This window comes from Python bivittatus, unplaced genomic scaffold (genome assembly GCF_059951505.1).
Source record: "Python bivittatus isolate LINGU-HERP-01145 unplaced genomic scaffold, Pbiv_v1 ctg000160_np1212, whole genome shotgun sequence".
Taxonomy (NCBI): Eukaryota; Metazoa; Chordata; class Lepidosauria; order Squamata; family Pythonidae; genus Python; species Python bivittatus.
Window position 1 is genome coordinate 1,154,151 of NW_028277076.1, and position 14,635 is coordinate 1,168,785.

Here is a 14,635-nt window from a genome sequence, read left to right on the forward strand (position 1 = left end):
TGTTTTCTAATGTGAACTTAACTGACTTTTGATATTTAATTCTGGATTTATTTTTTCACAAAACTTTGCTCCAGATAGAACATTTACATATATGTAAGAAAAAAAAAATTCTGGTAATCCCTTTGTAATTAAAAATGTACAGAGAAAAATGATCTGGGCTCTTTAACTCCAAGTGGGTCAAACTGGCAAGAGTTGGGGCCTCCAGTTGTCCAGGAGCCCAAAGTGGAAGGTAGGTCAACCGCCTCAGGAAAATGAGAAACCAACTTATCAGAATAGTTCATTTGTCAAAAAGAATGGGGTTGGTGGTGGTCATGGGGGACTTACCAGAAAGTAGATGCTTCCTGATGTCAAGGTAGTCCTCAGTGTGCTGAGTCCCTCCAAGGTCCTCTCTCAGTTGCATCTGGTTTTCTGTCCCCGAACTGCTTTTCCAGAAAAACATGCTGATATTGTTCTACCAAGTTCTATTTTATGCCAATGAGATTATGAATTATTCCAGCTCACAGCCTCAAAGGTTTAAATCTCTGCCATATTCTAAAGCAGCAGATCTGAGTACAGTTTGCTCTAGGTGCACCTTTGTGAACATAATGTGATGTTAGACTGATCCTAAGCCCAGCCAGGGTGGCCGTTCACAGACCCAGCCTGAAGATTGGCACTCTATTCCCACTCCATACACCAATCTTTTAAGAAGCAAACCAACACTCGCCTGTTTGGTGGACTTTAAATATTTTACTATCCGGAAGTAGGTAATATCAAAAACATAGTTTCCCCCCTCCCCCTCAGCAAAAGTGACCATACAAAACACAGAGAAAGCCTTGTAGAAGCAACGGTTTTGGACAGAGGCGTGATGATGCTAACAGGTCTACAGGTTGTCCTCTGACAATCAGTATTTGGAGGAGTCAATCATGTTCTTGGACTCTACAGGCTTAGGCATGGAGATGGAAGCCAAAATAACACTTCAGCTGGTAGGAAAACTTCAAAAGGGTCAAAGAAATTGAAATGAAACCCATTGGAAAGAAAAAGAGGTGGCACAGAAGAGTGGCTTCTCACATTTGTACGTGGTGAGTTCTTGTGAATATAGAGAACCGGCTAGCCTAATTCCCACACGACAGTAATTAAAACAACCACAAACTGCCCCAATTAAAAAAAAAAATCCCCCAAATTTAAGTGACGAAAAGAAACAGAGGCAGGTGTACCAACAGGTCCTTAAGCAGGTCTGAATTTTGGGGCATGGTGGAGCTTTCATCTTCCAAAACAGCCTGGAGGGAGAACCTGGCCTTCAGCAGGAGTTGAGAAACAAGAGAGAAGGCAGACTTCTTTCGGCTTTCAGGTTATGAAGACCAAAGGCAACCAGTCCACACTCAGGGCAAAAGTTGCTTTAAAGAAATTATGCCTGTCACCCCAACCCGTGTTCCATCATGCAGCAGATTGGCGTTGATGCTGCAGGCCCTCCACGCCTTTCATACTAGACAAGAACCTCCAGATATGGACTCCCACCAGGCTGGGGAAGGAAGCCACCTAGTAACACTTTTATATCTATACATATACATGTTCATACAATATTAGCATGGTTAGAGAAGGATTTGGGGAAACCTTGGTAAAGGGATCATGTGTCTTGCTCTAAAAAAGTAATGGCTGCTGGTAGGTCCAACTTTTTGATAGGTAGGAAAAGACATTTCATTGCTTCCCTGAAAAATGGTGTGGTGCTACAACATGAATGCTAAACCTGGGATGTGAAAGGGGTTTCTTAGCATTGTGCGCAGAACTGGGAGGGACGGGGAAGGGGCTCGGAGAACAGCACATGGCCTTGAACACATGTAACTGTATGAAGGAGAAGGTAAAAAAATTAACCCAGAAGGCTCAGAAGTCTCGTGATCCATGTGGCTTGGGATGGGGCAACTGTGCTCAAAATGTGATCTGCAGCTAAGGAAAAGACAGAGTAGACTCTTAAAGTCAATACTGGTATGGAGGCAAATCCTCACCTGGGGATGGATGGGAGTTGACCAGCTCATGAATCTGGGGATGCAAATGAGGCCAAGAAGAGGCCAGGAGAGCAGCCGAACCTTCATCGATCCTCTACTTATCTTGAGGACAGGTGAAAGAACGGCAAGGTGCCGAGATCACCTTTCCGGGGATGGTGGTTGGCTAAAAGGGGAAGCGGGGGACACCTTGCTTCTATTCAGGGTTTAGCCAGGCCCTCCTCCTAATAGGCAGAAGGTGGCCCCTGGGTCGCTGTGTCAGCTGGGTGACCCTTCTTGCTTGGGGGAATACTGCTTTTTGTACTGACTCAACACACAGCCTAGGACGCAAGGAGCTACTGGAGTCACTCAAACGTTTCCCACTGCCTTCTCAGCTGTTCAACTTTACCGGGCGTGACTGAAACTTCCTGCTTGGTCTTATTTAACAAGTCTTCAAAGGGGTCTTTAGCCACCTGAGTCTTAGAAGGGCACAAGACGGACTCCGCAACCTTGGTCTTGGGGGAAACTAGCGGGAGATTGCTGGGCCTCGCAGCCAGCCTTGTCTTGACCACAGAATGAGCAAGAGGCAATGTCCGGATCTTAGAGGGGCCACAGAGCTGTGCTGGCCGAGGAACACTGCTCTGGGGAAGAGGCTGAGTTGGTGGTGGGGCTGATGGAGACTTGGCAAAGAGGTTGGGCATGGAGAGTGTCAGAGGGTTGGGGGGAGGCCTCTGGGGCTGGAAGAAGCTAGAGTTAGAGGTGATGTAGCTGGAACTATAAGCGTGGCCCAGCGAGGGAGCAAATGGCCCCCCCGCGGGCCTCACCAGGGATAGCGGCAGAGGCGTTGGCACTGCCTGTACAAACGGGTTGAGAGACGGCTGTGCAAACGGTGTCCCAGAGGGATGGTATCCCAGGAGCTGATGAAACGGCGCCGATGTGGATGGCATGAGGTCTTCTCCTGCCGACGGGAAGCTGCTTGCAGGGCTGAGAGACGAGGAACCGAGCTGGCCTCCGGAGCTTGGTGGAAAGCGAACCTCCTGAGCGTTCCCCGATTTCAGCGGATCTAGGAGGGCAAGGAGAGAGTCGCTGTCTTCGCTCACGCTGTCCGCATTGACCTTGACGGGCTGGAGCATTTCTGCTTCGCTGACGGCGTTGGACGAAAGCTGGGTTTTGTGAGGAATGAAGCCAGCCAGCTGCCGGAGGTCAGGGTCCAGAGAGAAGTTTCTGGGTGCAAACGTCTCCTGCAGGAGCTCGGAGGCCCGGCTGCCGGGCCCTGCAAGACAAGGGGCAGCTTCTGGTGGGGCCTGCTGCTTGGAAAGTCGGGGTGCAGGGGGTGGCGGGACTATGCCCAGCTCTGGCGTCTTTCTTCCCTGTGGCCGCGGGATGGTAATATTCCCTTGGGCAGCAGGAGAGCTCCCAACTTCCTTCTCGGGGAGATCCAGGATGCTGTCTCTGCTCTGAGGCCTCCTTGGGACAGGAGGCACATTTCTCAATGGTCTCTCTGGAGATTTTGGGGAGTACTTCGTGGAGAGGGCCATGTCGTCATGGCCTAGACCCCAGAGCTGCTTATAGGGGTGGGAAAGCTTCATCCCCGGGGTGGTCCAGCTCTTTTCGGAAAAACCAAAATCCATCCGCTGTCAGAAAACAGAGAGATCATCGGTACCTTTCTCCAAACTCTCCGCTGTTCCTCTCCTTTCTAACCGACCCCCAGATCTGGAGCTTCCTCCCACTAGGAGGAACCATCTCTCCCTTCATGCCAACTGAGAGACCTTCATCCCATTTCCTCAAAATCCATTTGGGCAAAATGTTCCTGGAATCACCTTGAAGTTCCCCTTCTTCTGCCAGGGCCCTGCCCTGTCGAGACTTCAAAATGCCCGCTCATCGGTTCTGCACAACTTCCCACCCCACCCCCTGGTCTTGTCCATCTGGCTTCTCTTCAGCCAGGGACCAAAGATACTCATCTCTGAATCAGCCACCTTATTTCCTCCCAGGACCGGCAGCTCAGATGGCTTTTTCAGCCATCCCCACCCACCCAAGTTCCATACCTGATAACCAAAGGAACACTGCTCGTCCCCTTCCTCTTTGGAAATCCTCAGGTCTTCTAAGCTCCTAGCTTGGCTGAGGGGCTGTGGTTGTGACTCTACCTCCAGCCCTGTAAAAATGTCTTCCAGGAGACTAACTTCAGCAGGGCTTTCTGGAGTGGGTGGGTCAGCGTGGCTGTCATGTTGGAGTCTCCCAGGACTGAGCCCTTCCTCTCCATCGGCACTGTCAGATTCCTTCAGAGCTCGATACGGCTGCGGCCTGCCAGGAGGAAAGCAATGGTTAATTCAGAGGCAGGATTTCTCTAGAGAGATCCACCGACATCCTTCGTGCCCAGAGAAAGCCAGAAGGATCTGATGGGTGTTTGATGGACGACAGCTCCACATGACTTCCCAGGTAGGAGTTTGTCCTCTTGTTTTCAACCCCAAGGACTGCTGGAAGCCCACAGCCGTGGGGCCAGTGTGCTCAGTTTGGCAAAGGCCACAAGCATGAAGACGGGGACAGCCCGCAAGGGCTCCACTCAAAACTGCACCGCTGGCGTGGTGTACCGCTGGTGTTTTAAGTGCTTTCAGCAAAAAACAGGACACAGCCTAGCCCCAGCTGTATGACGTGAAGCATGCATTTCTCACAGCAAAGCCAATGAAACGATGAGGACCGCCGTAAAGGGAAAAGAGGGGGAAATCTTAGCCAGCCTAGAAGACATCAGGCATCTGAAGACCCAGGGGGCCACAAGGACTCCTCCCTCCAATGTGCATAAGATCAACTGAAGTAAGGATGCGACTGCAGTGGGAAATGGGTTCCGTGGATCAAAGATGACAACCTACTGAGCAAGAAAGTCGTGCAGGGCCCCTGGAACCAGCTGAAGCACTGTGAGGGAGGGTCTCCCTTGGGCTCCAGCTGACTCTGCAAAGACCAGCCCTGGTGGATCCCCGATGATTACCGCAGCGTCTCCCCCATGGTCCGTCAGGAGGACTGAGCAGGAAGCAAATAGGCGTCCAACACTGTGATTCGCATGTCACTCCCACGTTAGGGAATGGCAGTGCAATGCACATCCAATTAACACCCCCAACTAACACCCATTTCCAGGGAGGTGTTTGACTGGCAATCAGCCTCCCCAAGCTCTTTAAACAAGACTTGAGATTGGAGGTGGTGGGGTGGGGTGGGGGACACCAGAAAGGCAACAGGAAAGAGAAGAGCCGGGCAGGAGCCTTGTCTGCCTCTGGTGCCTCGACAAATAGCCCCTTGATAGTTCATTAGCACAGGGCTGCTCCATCCTCTGTCCGAGGAGGAGACATGGTTTGCTCAGACGGGGCAATACTGAGCCTTTGGGCAGAATGGAGACTTGGGTCACACGACGGTTTGGATTCCCACGTGCATTAGGACCGGGTGTCCTACCAGAGCCAGGTGGGCACTGGTACTCAAGGGTCTAGAATTCTCTGCTGTACAGTTTCTCCTGGAGATGCTTCTGACCAGCCTGGAACGATGCCCCAAACCCTCCTTCAACCCACCTGACTCCATTCAGGCCAACCCCCTCCAAGGTTGACTCCCTTCCATGCAGAGTTGACAAGACCTGTTTTCCTCATCCCTTCTCCCTTGTTCCTTCCCATCGCTCTCCATGCCTCACCCCAGGTCATCTCCTAGTTGCTTTCTGCTTGCAGCTGGTTATTCACCTTAGGGGTGCTGGGGAGTGGCAAGAGAGTCGGGAAGATGCAGGAAAATCAAGCGCCAATCCAAGCCAGCGTAGGAGAAGAGTGGATCTTGGCCGTCCTTGGCAGAAACCAGAATGCGGTTGCTTGTGGCCAGGGGTATATGCGGGGAGCATGCGTGCACACAGACATGACACTTGCCACAGAAGCCTCTAAGCAAGGGGAAGACTTATGCATCAGCAAATTGGGGAGCAGTGCTAGCGATAGGGTTGGTATAGCGAGAGTCAAGGTAGAGACCATTCAAAAGGAGCAGAGAACAGGAAGCTGTCAGAGAAGGCAGAGACAGGCTCATCTTCCTGAGGAAGCTCATCGCCGGAAGAATCCTCCAAGAGGAAGACTGTATAGTGGCGCGTGGGCTTTACCAGGCTGAAGGAGACAGGGAAAGGAGAGAGAAAGGTTATATTACTCAACCAAATCTGCAGAGGGACAAGGAAGCCAAACCACAGAAGTCAACATTCCGGGAATGGGGACCGGGCATCCTGGAACAGGGGTGTCTGAGAAGAAAGAGGGGTTCTGGAGCTTCCTGGGGTGTGGGGTTGGATGGAGGACCCTGAAGCCTTCTCCAGAAACACACGCCATCCCCCAGCCCCATTTGCAAAGGCAAGAGGAGAGAGAAGGAAAGGGCAGGAGCTGAAGCAGGGGGGAAGACAATGACGTTCCCACAAAGGTCCACAAAGAAGGCTGTTGACAGAGACGGCCTTCATCCATTTCCATTTCTTGTAGGGGTTTTGCAGCCACCACCACCACGGAAGTAGCTGCAGGCCACAGCCAAATCCCACTCAGCTCACACCAACACGTTTACGCCATCCCATCGAGTGTGCATATGTGGGCAACAAAGACAGGACCTGCCTTCCCAGCATCCCGCAAGTAGTCTGCTGGAGATGGGCCTGAAAAATTTATCCTTGAACTCAAATGGCCTTTCCAGCTGTGGTTAAAATATATTTTGTTATAAAAATATGTATCTGCTTTGTCAGTAGGTCCTCCAAATTCTATCAAATGCTGCAACCCACATCTCTGGATATTTCGAGAGAACATAATGTCTGGACTTCTCTCTCACACTTATGCAGAAGTTGGGTTAGACACCATTGGTGAAGTTTAAGGGTGCATTTTGCAGCCAATCACAGACAAAAAACCAAACAGTCCTCCCTCCTTTGGAAGACCACGACTAAGGGCACTCCAGAAGCTGTAATGGGGCTAGAGGTGCCTACCATCCCATTCATTTCCATGAAGGAGCAACTCACAACGAGGCTAAATTCTTCCTGAGGATATGCTTCAATGGGAGCTGATGCAACTTCTCACAAATGTCCACCTGGGATCCACCACCTTCTAAAAAAAACCAATGCAGGAAAGCCACAAAGGTTCTGAAGAACATCAACGGAGGCTCCATCTAAATCCATGGAAGCCATGGCTCCAGCGTTCTTCTGAGCAGACGGATCAAGCAAATCTTAATCAAGGCTTGATAGAAAAGTTTCTCCTATGTAACAGGAGCTGGTGATTAGTTTCAGTCTGATTCTTTAATTTACTGATGAAAAGTTCGTCCTGCTTTTTCCTCATCACACAACCCAGAGCAGGGTTTGGCTAGGCTCAGTTCAAGAGGGACCTCTTCTTTCACTCCATCGAGTAAAGCGGAAATAGCTTCTCCTAATTCAGGACGTGGAGTTAACTATAGTTGGGCCTTCCCTCCCTGACCCCCTGTGGAAGAAGGACCGAGAAACACACCCCGTTCTGGAGTCCCTCGGCCGGCCCTGCAGCCTGACCCGAAGAATCCCGGTTAAAACAGGTCGTGCCTTTCTGATTTAGGGAGAGGCTGGTTTCGTGCCCAAAGACAAAGGAGCAAATGGTGCACGGGGTATATTTTAAGACCTGCAACGTGCAGATTCTCAGGGGCATGAGCCAATCCGTTAACAATTTTAAAAAGTGCCAGCCAAGCTGTCTGATTCTCCTTTCCCTAAAGATCAATCCACACCCCTCCATCCAACGGGCACCCCTCCCGACGAACGGCGATGCCCCCGACAACTGGTTTGGGGCCAGGCAACCACCCTGTTCTGCTTAACAGCCGAAGGGTGCCTTGCTGGAAGACCGCGCAGGGGCAAATCTTTTCTTAGCTCGAGGCAGCCGAACCCAACGCCAGCCTCTTCCCTCATTAACCCAGTTCAGCTCCTTTCTCCCAGCGGCTGCCACCCACGGCCGGCTCACATCCTGCACACAAAGAGCTGTCTCGGGAAAGGTGGGCTGGCCGGGAGCTGAGCAGCGCTGCCTGTCCGTCAAGCCCCCAGCCTCTGCCTCTCGCAGGAATGCACGGCCCCCGTCCCCCTCGTCTTTCCCCCTGGCTCCCGTGCAGATGGCTTGCTGATCTCCTTCTAATGTTTAGTTTAACGTGTCTCCGGTTAGTGCCGGCGTCTGACAGCAGTGACAGCCGTAGCTGTTCCTTTTTAAATATCATGTCAGAAACACAGCACAATAAAGCTTCGGATGTGTTCCACAGCTCTGCCTCCCGTTAGGAGGATCGGTGCTTCGGTTTTAATGAGGACAATCTGCATTTCGGGGGCTTCCAGCCCCCCCGCCCCCCCCCCATATGTCAGGATGCCTGGACAAATCCACGGCATCTCACGCTGGCCAAAAACCAAGAGCTGACAAATGTAGATATTTCAAATTTAATTGACACCTAAATGTACTTAAGACAGATAAACGAAAGGAAGACGTGGCGGGGGGGGGGGGGAGAAAAGGGGAAAAAATAGCGAGGAAATAGTGGGTGAACAGTTGGGGTAGGCATTAAATGACAATCAGGAAGACGCTGCCTCTGCGAAACGGGGCTGTTTTTAAAGCGAGCATTTGGTGGATACTGGCAGTCACCTTTTGCGACCTTCTGTGGTTTGAGCAGCTGAAAAAAATCTGGTCACGTTCCTAGGAAAGTGGGGCTGTGCTGAAGCAGAAGCCAGCCCTCTCCCTTTTGACCTGAGCCCCCAGGTAGCACCCCTTGCCCAGCCCGCCCGCCCCAAGAGAGAAGAGCAGAAAACAGAGAGCAGAAGAGATGGCTCCTGCAGGTGAGCCAAGCTACGTGCTGGAGGGACAGGAATCCTTCCTCCTAGCAACTCTTGACGTGGGGAAAAACTCTGCTAAGGCTAGGGAAAGGGGAACGCGCTGCCAAACCCTCCTGCAGAAACGGCATGGGGCAGACCGCCAATCCTTGGGCTCCTGAGCCGAGATCTTGGGAGAAGGGGTGCACCCAAGAGGGGCGCTGATAGGGTGTCCCCCCCTGCACCACGCACCAAGAAACAGGGGAAAGAGCCCAGTGGGCAGCCTTGAAAGAAGGGTGGGGAGATGCCTCTAGGTCCACTGGGGAGGGCTGTGAGCTTCTCCCCTTCCGTCCCTTCGCCGGTCTTCCAGTCTGCAGACTGAAAGGAAGAAACGTTTGCCCCTAAAGCAGCCAAAGGCCTCAGCTCTCTTCTGGGAGACAGAAGCAAGAAAAGCACGTTCTGGGTGCATGCCGATGTCCAGAAATAGGCGATGCACCTTCCCCGCATGCCTGTCAAACTCTGGAGGAGCAACCACTAGAAGCGTCCATTGCAACGAGGCAGAAAAGTCTCCCCGCTTCCCAAAGGGACAGGACCTCCCCGGCCACCTTGAAATCTAGATGGAGAGGGGGCACTGTGTGGAATCCAAGCCCCCCCCGCCCCCGAAAGGGCCTGCTTGCTCCCCTTGGCCATCCGGAGAGGGTTGCTCTTCACCCCACGCCATTAAAAATACCACGGGAGGGAAGGAGGAGCAAGCTGATCCGGATCCTACCCGGGGCGGCCCAAGGGGCTGTGAGGGTTCCTGTAGCTGCAGTGTTTGTAAACCGTTTTGATTTTTGAGCACGTGGGCGTATTAAGTTCGTTCAGAGCCGTTTAACCGCCTTGATGTTTTAACCGACGTGGTTATGCCTTGTTTTTCTTTTTAAAACACGGAACAGCCTTAACAGCAAGCCCCAGAGAGGGAATCGCAGCGAGGAGCCTCAGCCTCTCCCTCCCCAAGGTCTCCATCACCCAAAAACGAAGCCCAGAGAGAAGACGCTTTGTTTGCTGCGTCGTTCCCTGGGGCTAACCTTGTTTGTTTCACTCTGGAGGAACCGGTGGCAACTTTCCGCACGTCCCTTGTTGCGCGGGACAAGGAACGCGGAGCCTGGATGCTTCACCCTGTTAGGAAGGTCTGCAGAGAGGCGAAAAGGGGGCCTTGTATCTGCAGGGCGTGGGTGGTCCGGGGAGCATCCAATACAAGCCATGAGGAAGCCCCCAAAGAGATCTGAGTTTTTCCCACCATCCCCCTAATCATGGGCTTTCACCATCCCCCCCAACACAAATGCTGTTGGAATTGACTTTCTCCGTGGCTGCCTTCTCCCTAAGATCATGAGTTACCAACAGGAAATTGGGGGAATTGCTGATATGTTTATAACGGTACGTTCAAATCTTCTGTTTGGACACATGGCTACAGCTTCCCATTAAGAGCTCTCCCACCTGTTTCTCTGCGCTCTCTAAGGAGGAGACGGCGACTGGCAATTGGCGATTGGTTGGCATCGCATCTGCGGGCACCATAGCTTGGGGAAAGGCTGACTCACACAATATTCTCCTTTCTGGAGTTTATTTTCAAGCAAGAGATGGTGGGGGAGAAGCTCACTGCTCCAACCTTTCTTGCTCTTCTTTTTTAGTTTTCATCTTCAGAGCAGAACCACCTTCTGCAACCTTTCCCATCACAAAAAAACACTGAAAGGAGAAATAATCCAGCCGAAAACTGGCAGCAAAATAAATTCAAGGGGACGCAAGACACCAAGAACGGACACAATCTGGATTCAGAAAAGTCCAGGAATGTTGTACTGTTGGGCTCGTAAGCTGCATGTTAGACAAAGCGCTGACCTATTAGGGCAAAATAGGACATTTTCCTTCTTGTTTATCATTATTCTTTTTTGCGCACGGGGATTTCTCAATCTTAACTCCATCTCAGAACTCCATCTAAGGTCTGCCTTAAAGATCTCTCTCCCGAGGCTGCTGGCGTTGGGCATTTGTTTGCAGTCAACAAGTGCGACGTTCAGGACAGAAGTCTAGGGACCGGATGCTAGGAGGAGCAGGACAAAGGGTCTCCACGCTTCTTCCACAAGAGGGCAATCATGTTCCACCAACCCTTTTCGAAGGAGGACTCCGAGGCACAGATACTCACTGTTCTGGGCTGGAGACAGATGTCCTTCGACCGTCCACAGCCACGCTGCCTTTGGGTCTTCTGACAACTTGGGGTCTGGGCGGCCGAACCTGTTTGACAGCAAGTAGAGAGGCTGCAGTGGTTCTGTTAATGAGCTGGAGAAGCACCACGACCCCCGCTTCCCCCATCAAAGGTCCCACTGCAACACTTCTGCAAACTGCAGGGCCCCTTGCTAAACCCACGAAGCATCTTCCTGGGCAAGAGACCTCGCCGGACAGTCCAGACAGAGCCAAGGGACCAGGGAGTTGCTGCTTTTTTTAAGCAAACAGCAAGCCTGCCTCTGTCTAGAAGCGTTCAGAGGGGAGACGTGGCTCAAGAAAGATACGCGCTGGCCAGGCAACGCCAGCCGCAGGTGGCTTTGTGACATTTGGAGTAGGAACATCTGCAGGGCAGGGCAAAAATGTCGAGACGGCAGCCACCACACACCGGCAGCCACGGTCTCGACTTTTGGGGCCATTCCTTGAAGACAGCCCTGCGAGTGGAATTTTGGCTGGAGCTGTGGAAAAGTATTTCAACCCCCTAATGCCACAATCAATATTTAAGAGCCAGCCTGAAATGTCTTCAAGCAGTAGGGAAAGGCCAATGTCCTCCCTTGCCCCAGGGTTCAGAGGCTTCTCCCGTTTGGAGGAAAGTGTTTTCACGTTAGAAGAGAGCGCTCCAGAGCCCAGCAGAGTGTCCTTCTACCCATTCAGAATGAATCTACCCCGTGACTCTCAGCGCTTTATCCGAGCAAAGTATGACTTTGGCAACATCGACCAGGCGTGTGCATTTTAGTCAGTTCAGGCCAGCGACTTCTTCCACTTCCCTGCGGCTAACGGACATGCCTGGAGCCTCCTTTCAGATCCAGGTTGTGAGAAGCAACGTCCACCGTGCTCTGCATCCCACTTCAGGCAGGACACCCCAAACAGGAAAGCAAAGGAAAGGAGAAACACAGGAAAGGTGTCCCACCCAGGCGTGAATCAAGGGGTGCGTGCAACTGTACAGAGCTAAGCAAGGAGAAACAGAAAGGAGTCTGTGCCTCAAGGATTACAAAGATGAATCTTTGAGGGGCAGAAGAAGCTCCTTGTCAGTTGGAGCAGCTCGTTCGAACTATCAAGTGAGATGAAGTGGGTTAGTGCTCCCCCCTTACCACGTCCTGGTGGCTTCTTCAAGATGGGCTGCTCTTGGACTCATCAATGCTCCCCACCCGCTCACAAGAGCGCTTTCTGCCTACTTGCATGGAAATATAGACATCCTGTCATGCCTCCCATCCCCATCCCCACTTTGGGGTCTTTGCTTGGGGGCTCCACAAAGTGTAGCTAAGCAGAGGGAGCAGGGGCCCGAGACCCAAATCCAGAGATGACACGGGTTTGCCTTCTCCAGTGGGGAGAATACTGCGGGCATCTTAATGGGTGACCCTTACGGCAGCATGGGCTTAAGCCAACCTCATGATTTTTGCAAAACGAAAAGATAGGTCCAGATTTTGGCCAAATGAGAAGTTGCCCAGATTTCTGCAAAACCAGAAAATACGCCCAGATTTTTGCAAAATTGCCCGTGCTTTTGTCCTCAGAACAGATAAAGCCATGGGTGCCTTTTGAAGGGTTTTCAGCTCCTCCAAAGTAGGGCATCCTGATTCACGAGAGGCAAACTGTCGACCCCCTCCTTAATCCTGCCTCTCACCTGGGGCGGGGGATTCTCGGAGACTAACAGCCGAGTCTCAGAAGTCCTTGGCCAAAGGACGGGTGACCCCCTCGGCTTGCCCTGCGAGGCCCCAACGGCCTGCCTATGCAGGCTTGGAAACTCTCCTCTTGCGCCTGGAATTTCTCTCCGAGGGGACCCCAGGCCCACTGATGAGGGCTGGGGGGGAGGAGGGCGCGCCAAACAGGTCCTCGGAGGGACCGAATGTCACGCGCCCCACGGGAAGAAAGGGGTCAGATGCCAGAGGCCTCAGAGCCCGGCGGCGGCACACAAGGCTGATTCTCTCCCCGCAACCCAGACGGCTTAAAGCGGCGAATTTATGGCAAGAATGGAAGGATTAAGTTTGCGGCAACTTCGCGTGAACTTGCAAGGCGGAGAAGCAGAGGGGGAAAAGAACAACAGAGCTAATTAGAAGAGCTCTGCTGTCAGAGCACGGCTGCATGGCTGAGTGCCAGCAAACAAAGGAGAAGGCTTGGCAATCAGCAGGATCGATGGAAAAGACTGCTTCATTAGGGATGATAAAACACAGGGAGGGAGGGAAAGGGGAGAGGGGGAAGCTGGCGGGAGGGGGAGAGCGAGCACGCCGGGGAGGGAGGGGGAGACTGTTTAATTAAGCCTAAAGCTGGCTTGTCACTTGCTGTGAACACTTTCACCTTAGGGGCGGCCCTCTCGGAGAGGGGACCGGAGAGGGGACCGCTCTGCCAGAGATAGCAATTCCACTGCTCTGGTGAAGGGTGTGTGTGTGTGTGTGTGTGCACGTGCACGTGTGTGCGTGCACACCAGATCCCTTGGAGGACCTCTGGAAGGAGGGCAAGTGACAAAAAGGTCAAGTCCCAGCGGGATTTTAAATGCCACCTGAGAAAGAGGGTTAAAACCCATCCATGGAACACAAGCGTGCCACAGCTCAAGCCACCCTCCCGGCAGGCTAAACGGGGGCTAAGGGGCCCTCGGCCCACCTGGAAATGTGAGCCCACCTTGATGGGGGGTGGACCCTGCCAGCCTCCCAAAATTCCAGAAAAGGTTTATCACAGGCTGGGTGGGAGTTCTGGAGCTGGGTCTTTGTGCCAAGAGCTGCCCGTTGCATGAAACCAATCAAGCTGAAAGGGGGGACACAGCTGGGTAACGAGAGCTGGGGGCACCTGAGAACACCCCATCCGGAAGCCCACAGGTGCCACGCTCTGCAAGGTGCGAGCGTCGCAAGCCCCGCGGGAAGGCAGCCTAAATCTCCCTTCCCCTCTTCGTGAAGGGGGACCTCCTACCTCTTGGTTTGGAGCCCCACTCAGTACGGACATCCCTTCCGGCTGACTCTCTCCCTAACTTCGGATGGTCAAGGGTGAAGATCTGCTTCCACAGTCTTTGGGTTGAGGTCAACACTCCCTGATTGTCGGTGCGTCGTTTTGTTCCTGCTGAATTTTGCTCCTTCTTTCTAAACGGGCCAGATTCGTTTATGCCTAGTAAACAGCCTTGGGGCTAGATATGGGTGGAAAGGTGGGCCAAATTTATTTTTCTTTTTGAGAATTAAACAAATTTTCCATCACTGCATGGGGAAAGGAGATCCCACAGAGGTAAGAACGAACCTTCGTGTCTTGAGAGTCAGAGACAGATCCGTGCACAACATGGAATCTGACACTTCCCCATCAAATGAACTTCACAACAGGTAATCTGATTTTTTTTCCCCCTAAAAAGCTACACTGAGATTCTGCAAGTAACCCGTAGCCGTGTTTCTCAGCTGGCAACGGGGATTGCTGGGCCTGGCGATGTAGGGGCTCCCTGTCTCACCGATTCTTTCAACCCTCCTCTCTGTAGGTGCATTCATGGTCTCTGCCACATGCCAGAGTATTAAGAGGTGGTTCACTAGAGCAGAACAGGTCATTCTTCTCCTTTGTGGTTCTATTTCCCACTGTTTCTGTATCTGCGGTTCCTAAGTAAAATGGTAGAACGCTGCATTAGCAATGCATGCTTTTTCCAGTTATCTGCAGTTTCGTTATCCACAATGGCTGGAAGAGAACCTCTGCGACTAATGAGGAC

The 14,635-nt window shown here is 52.3% G+C and overlaps 1 protein-coding gene across 7 annotated transcripts in view; it reads right to left on the reverse strand.

Moving 5' to 3' along the window:
• The window catches only part of DENND1A (DENN domain containing 1A), a 144,830-nt gene continuing 130,195 nt past the window's right edge, over positions 1 to 14,635 (reverse strand). For 2 of the 7 annotated variants that reach the window (XM_088146868.1, XM_088146866.1), the window contains 4 exons: positions 10,892 to 10,980; positions 5,939 to 6,067; positions 4,001 to 4,256; positions 1 to 3,589 (listed from right to left, as the gene is read on the reverse strand). In XM_088146868.1, coding sequence (XP_088002994.1) covers positions 2,321 to 3,589; positions 4,001 to 4,256; positions 5,939 to 6,067; positions 10,892 to 10,980 — 1,743 coding nt within the window. In that variant the 3' untranslated portion in view covers positions 1 to 2,320. The remainder of the gene's footprint in view (positions 3,590 to 4,000; positions 4,257 to 5,938; positions 6,068 to 10,891; positions 10,981 to 14,635) is intronic. The other 5 variants (XM_088146869.1, XM_088146867.1, XM_088146871.1 and 2 more) reach the window with 3 other exon arrangements.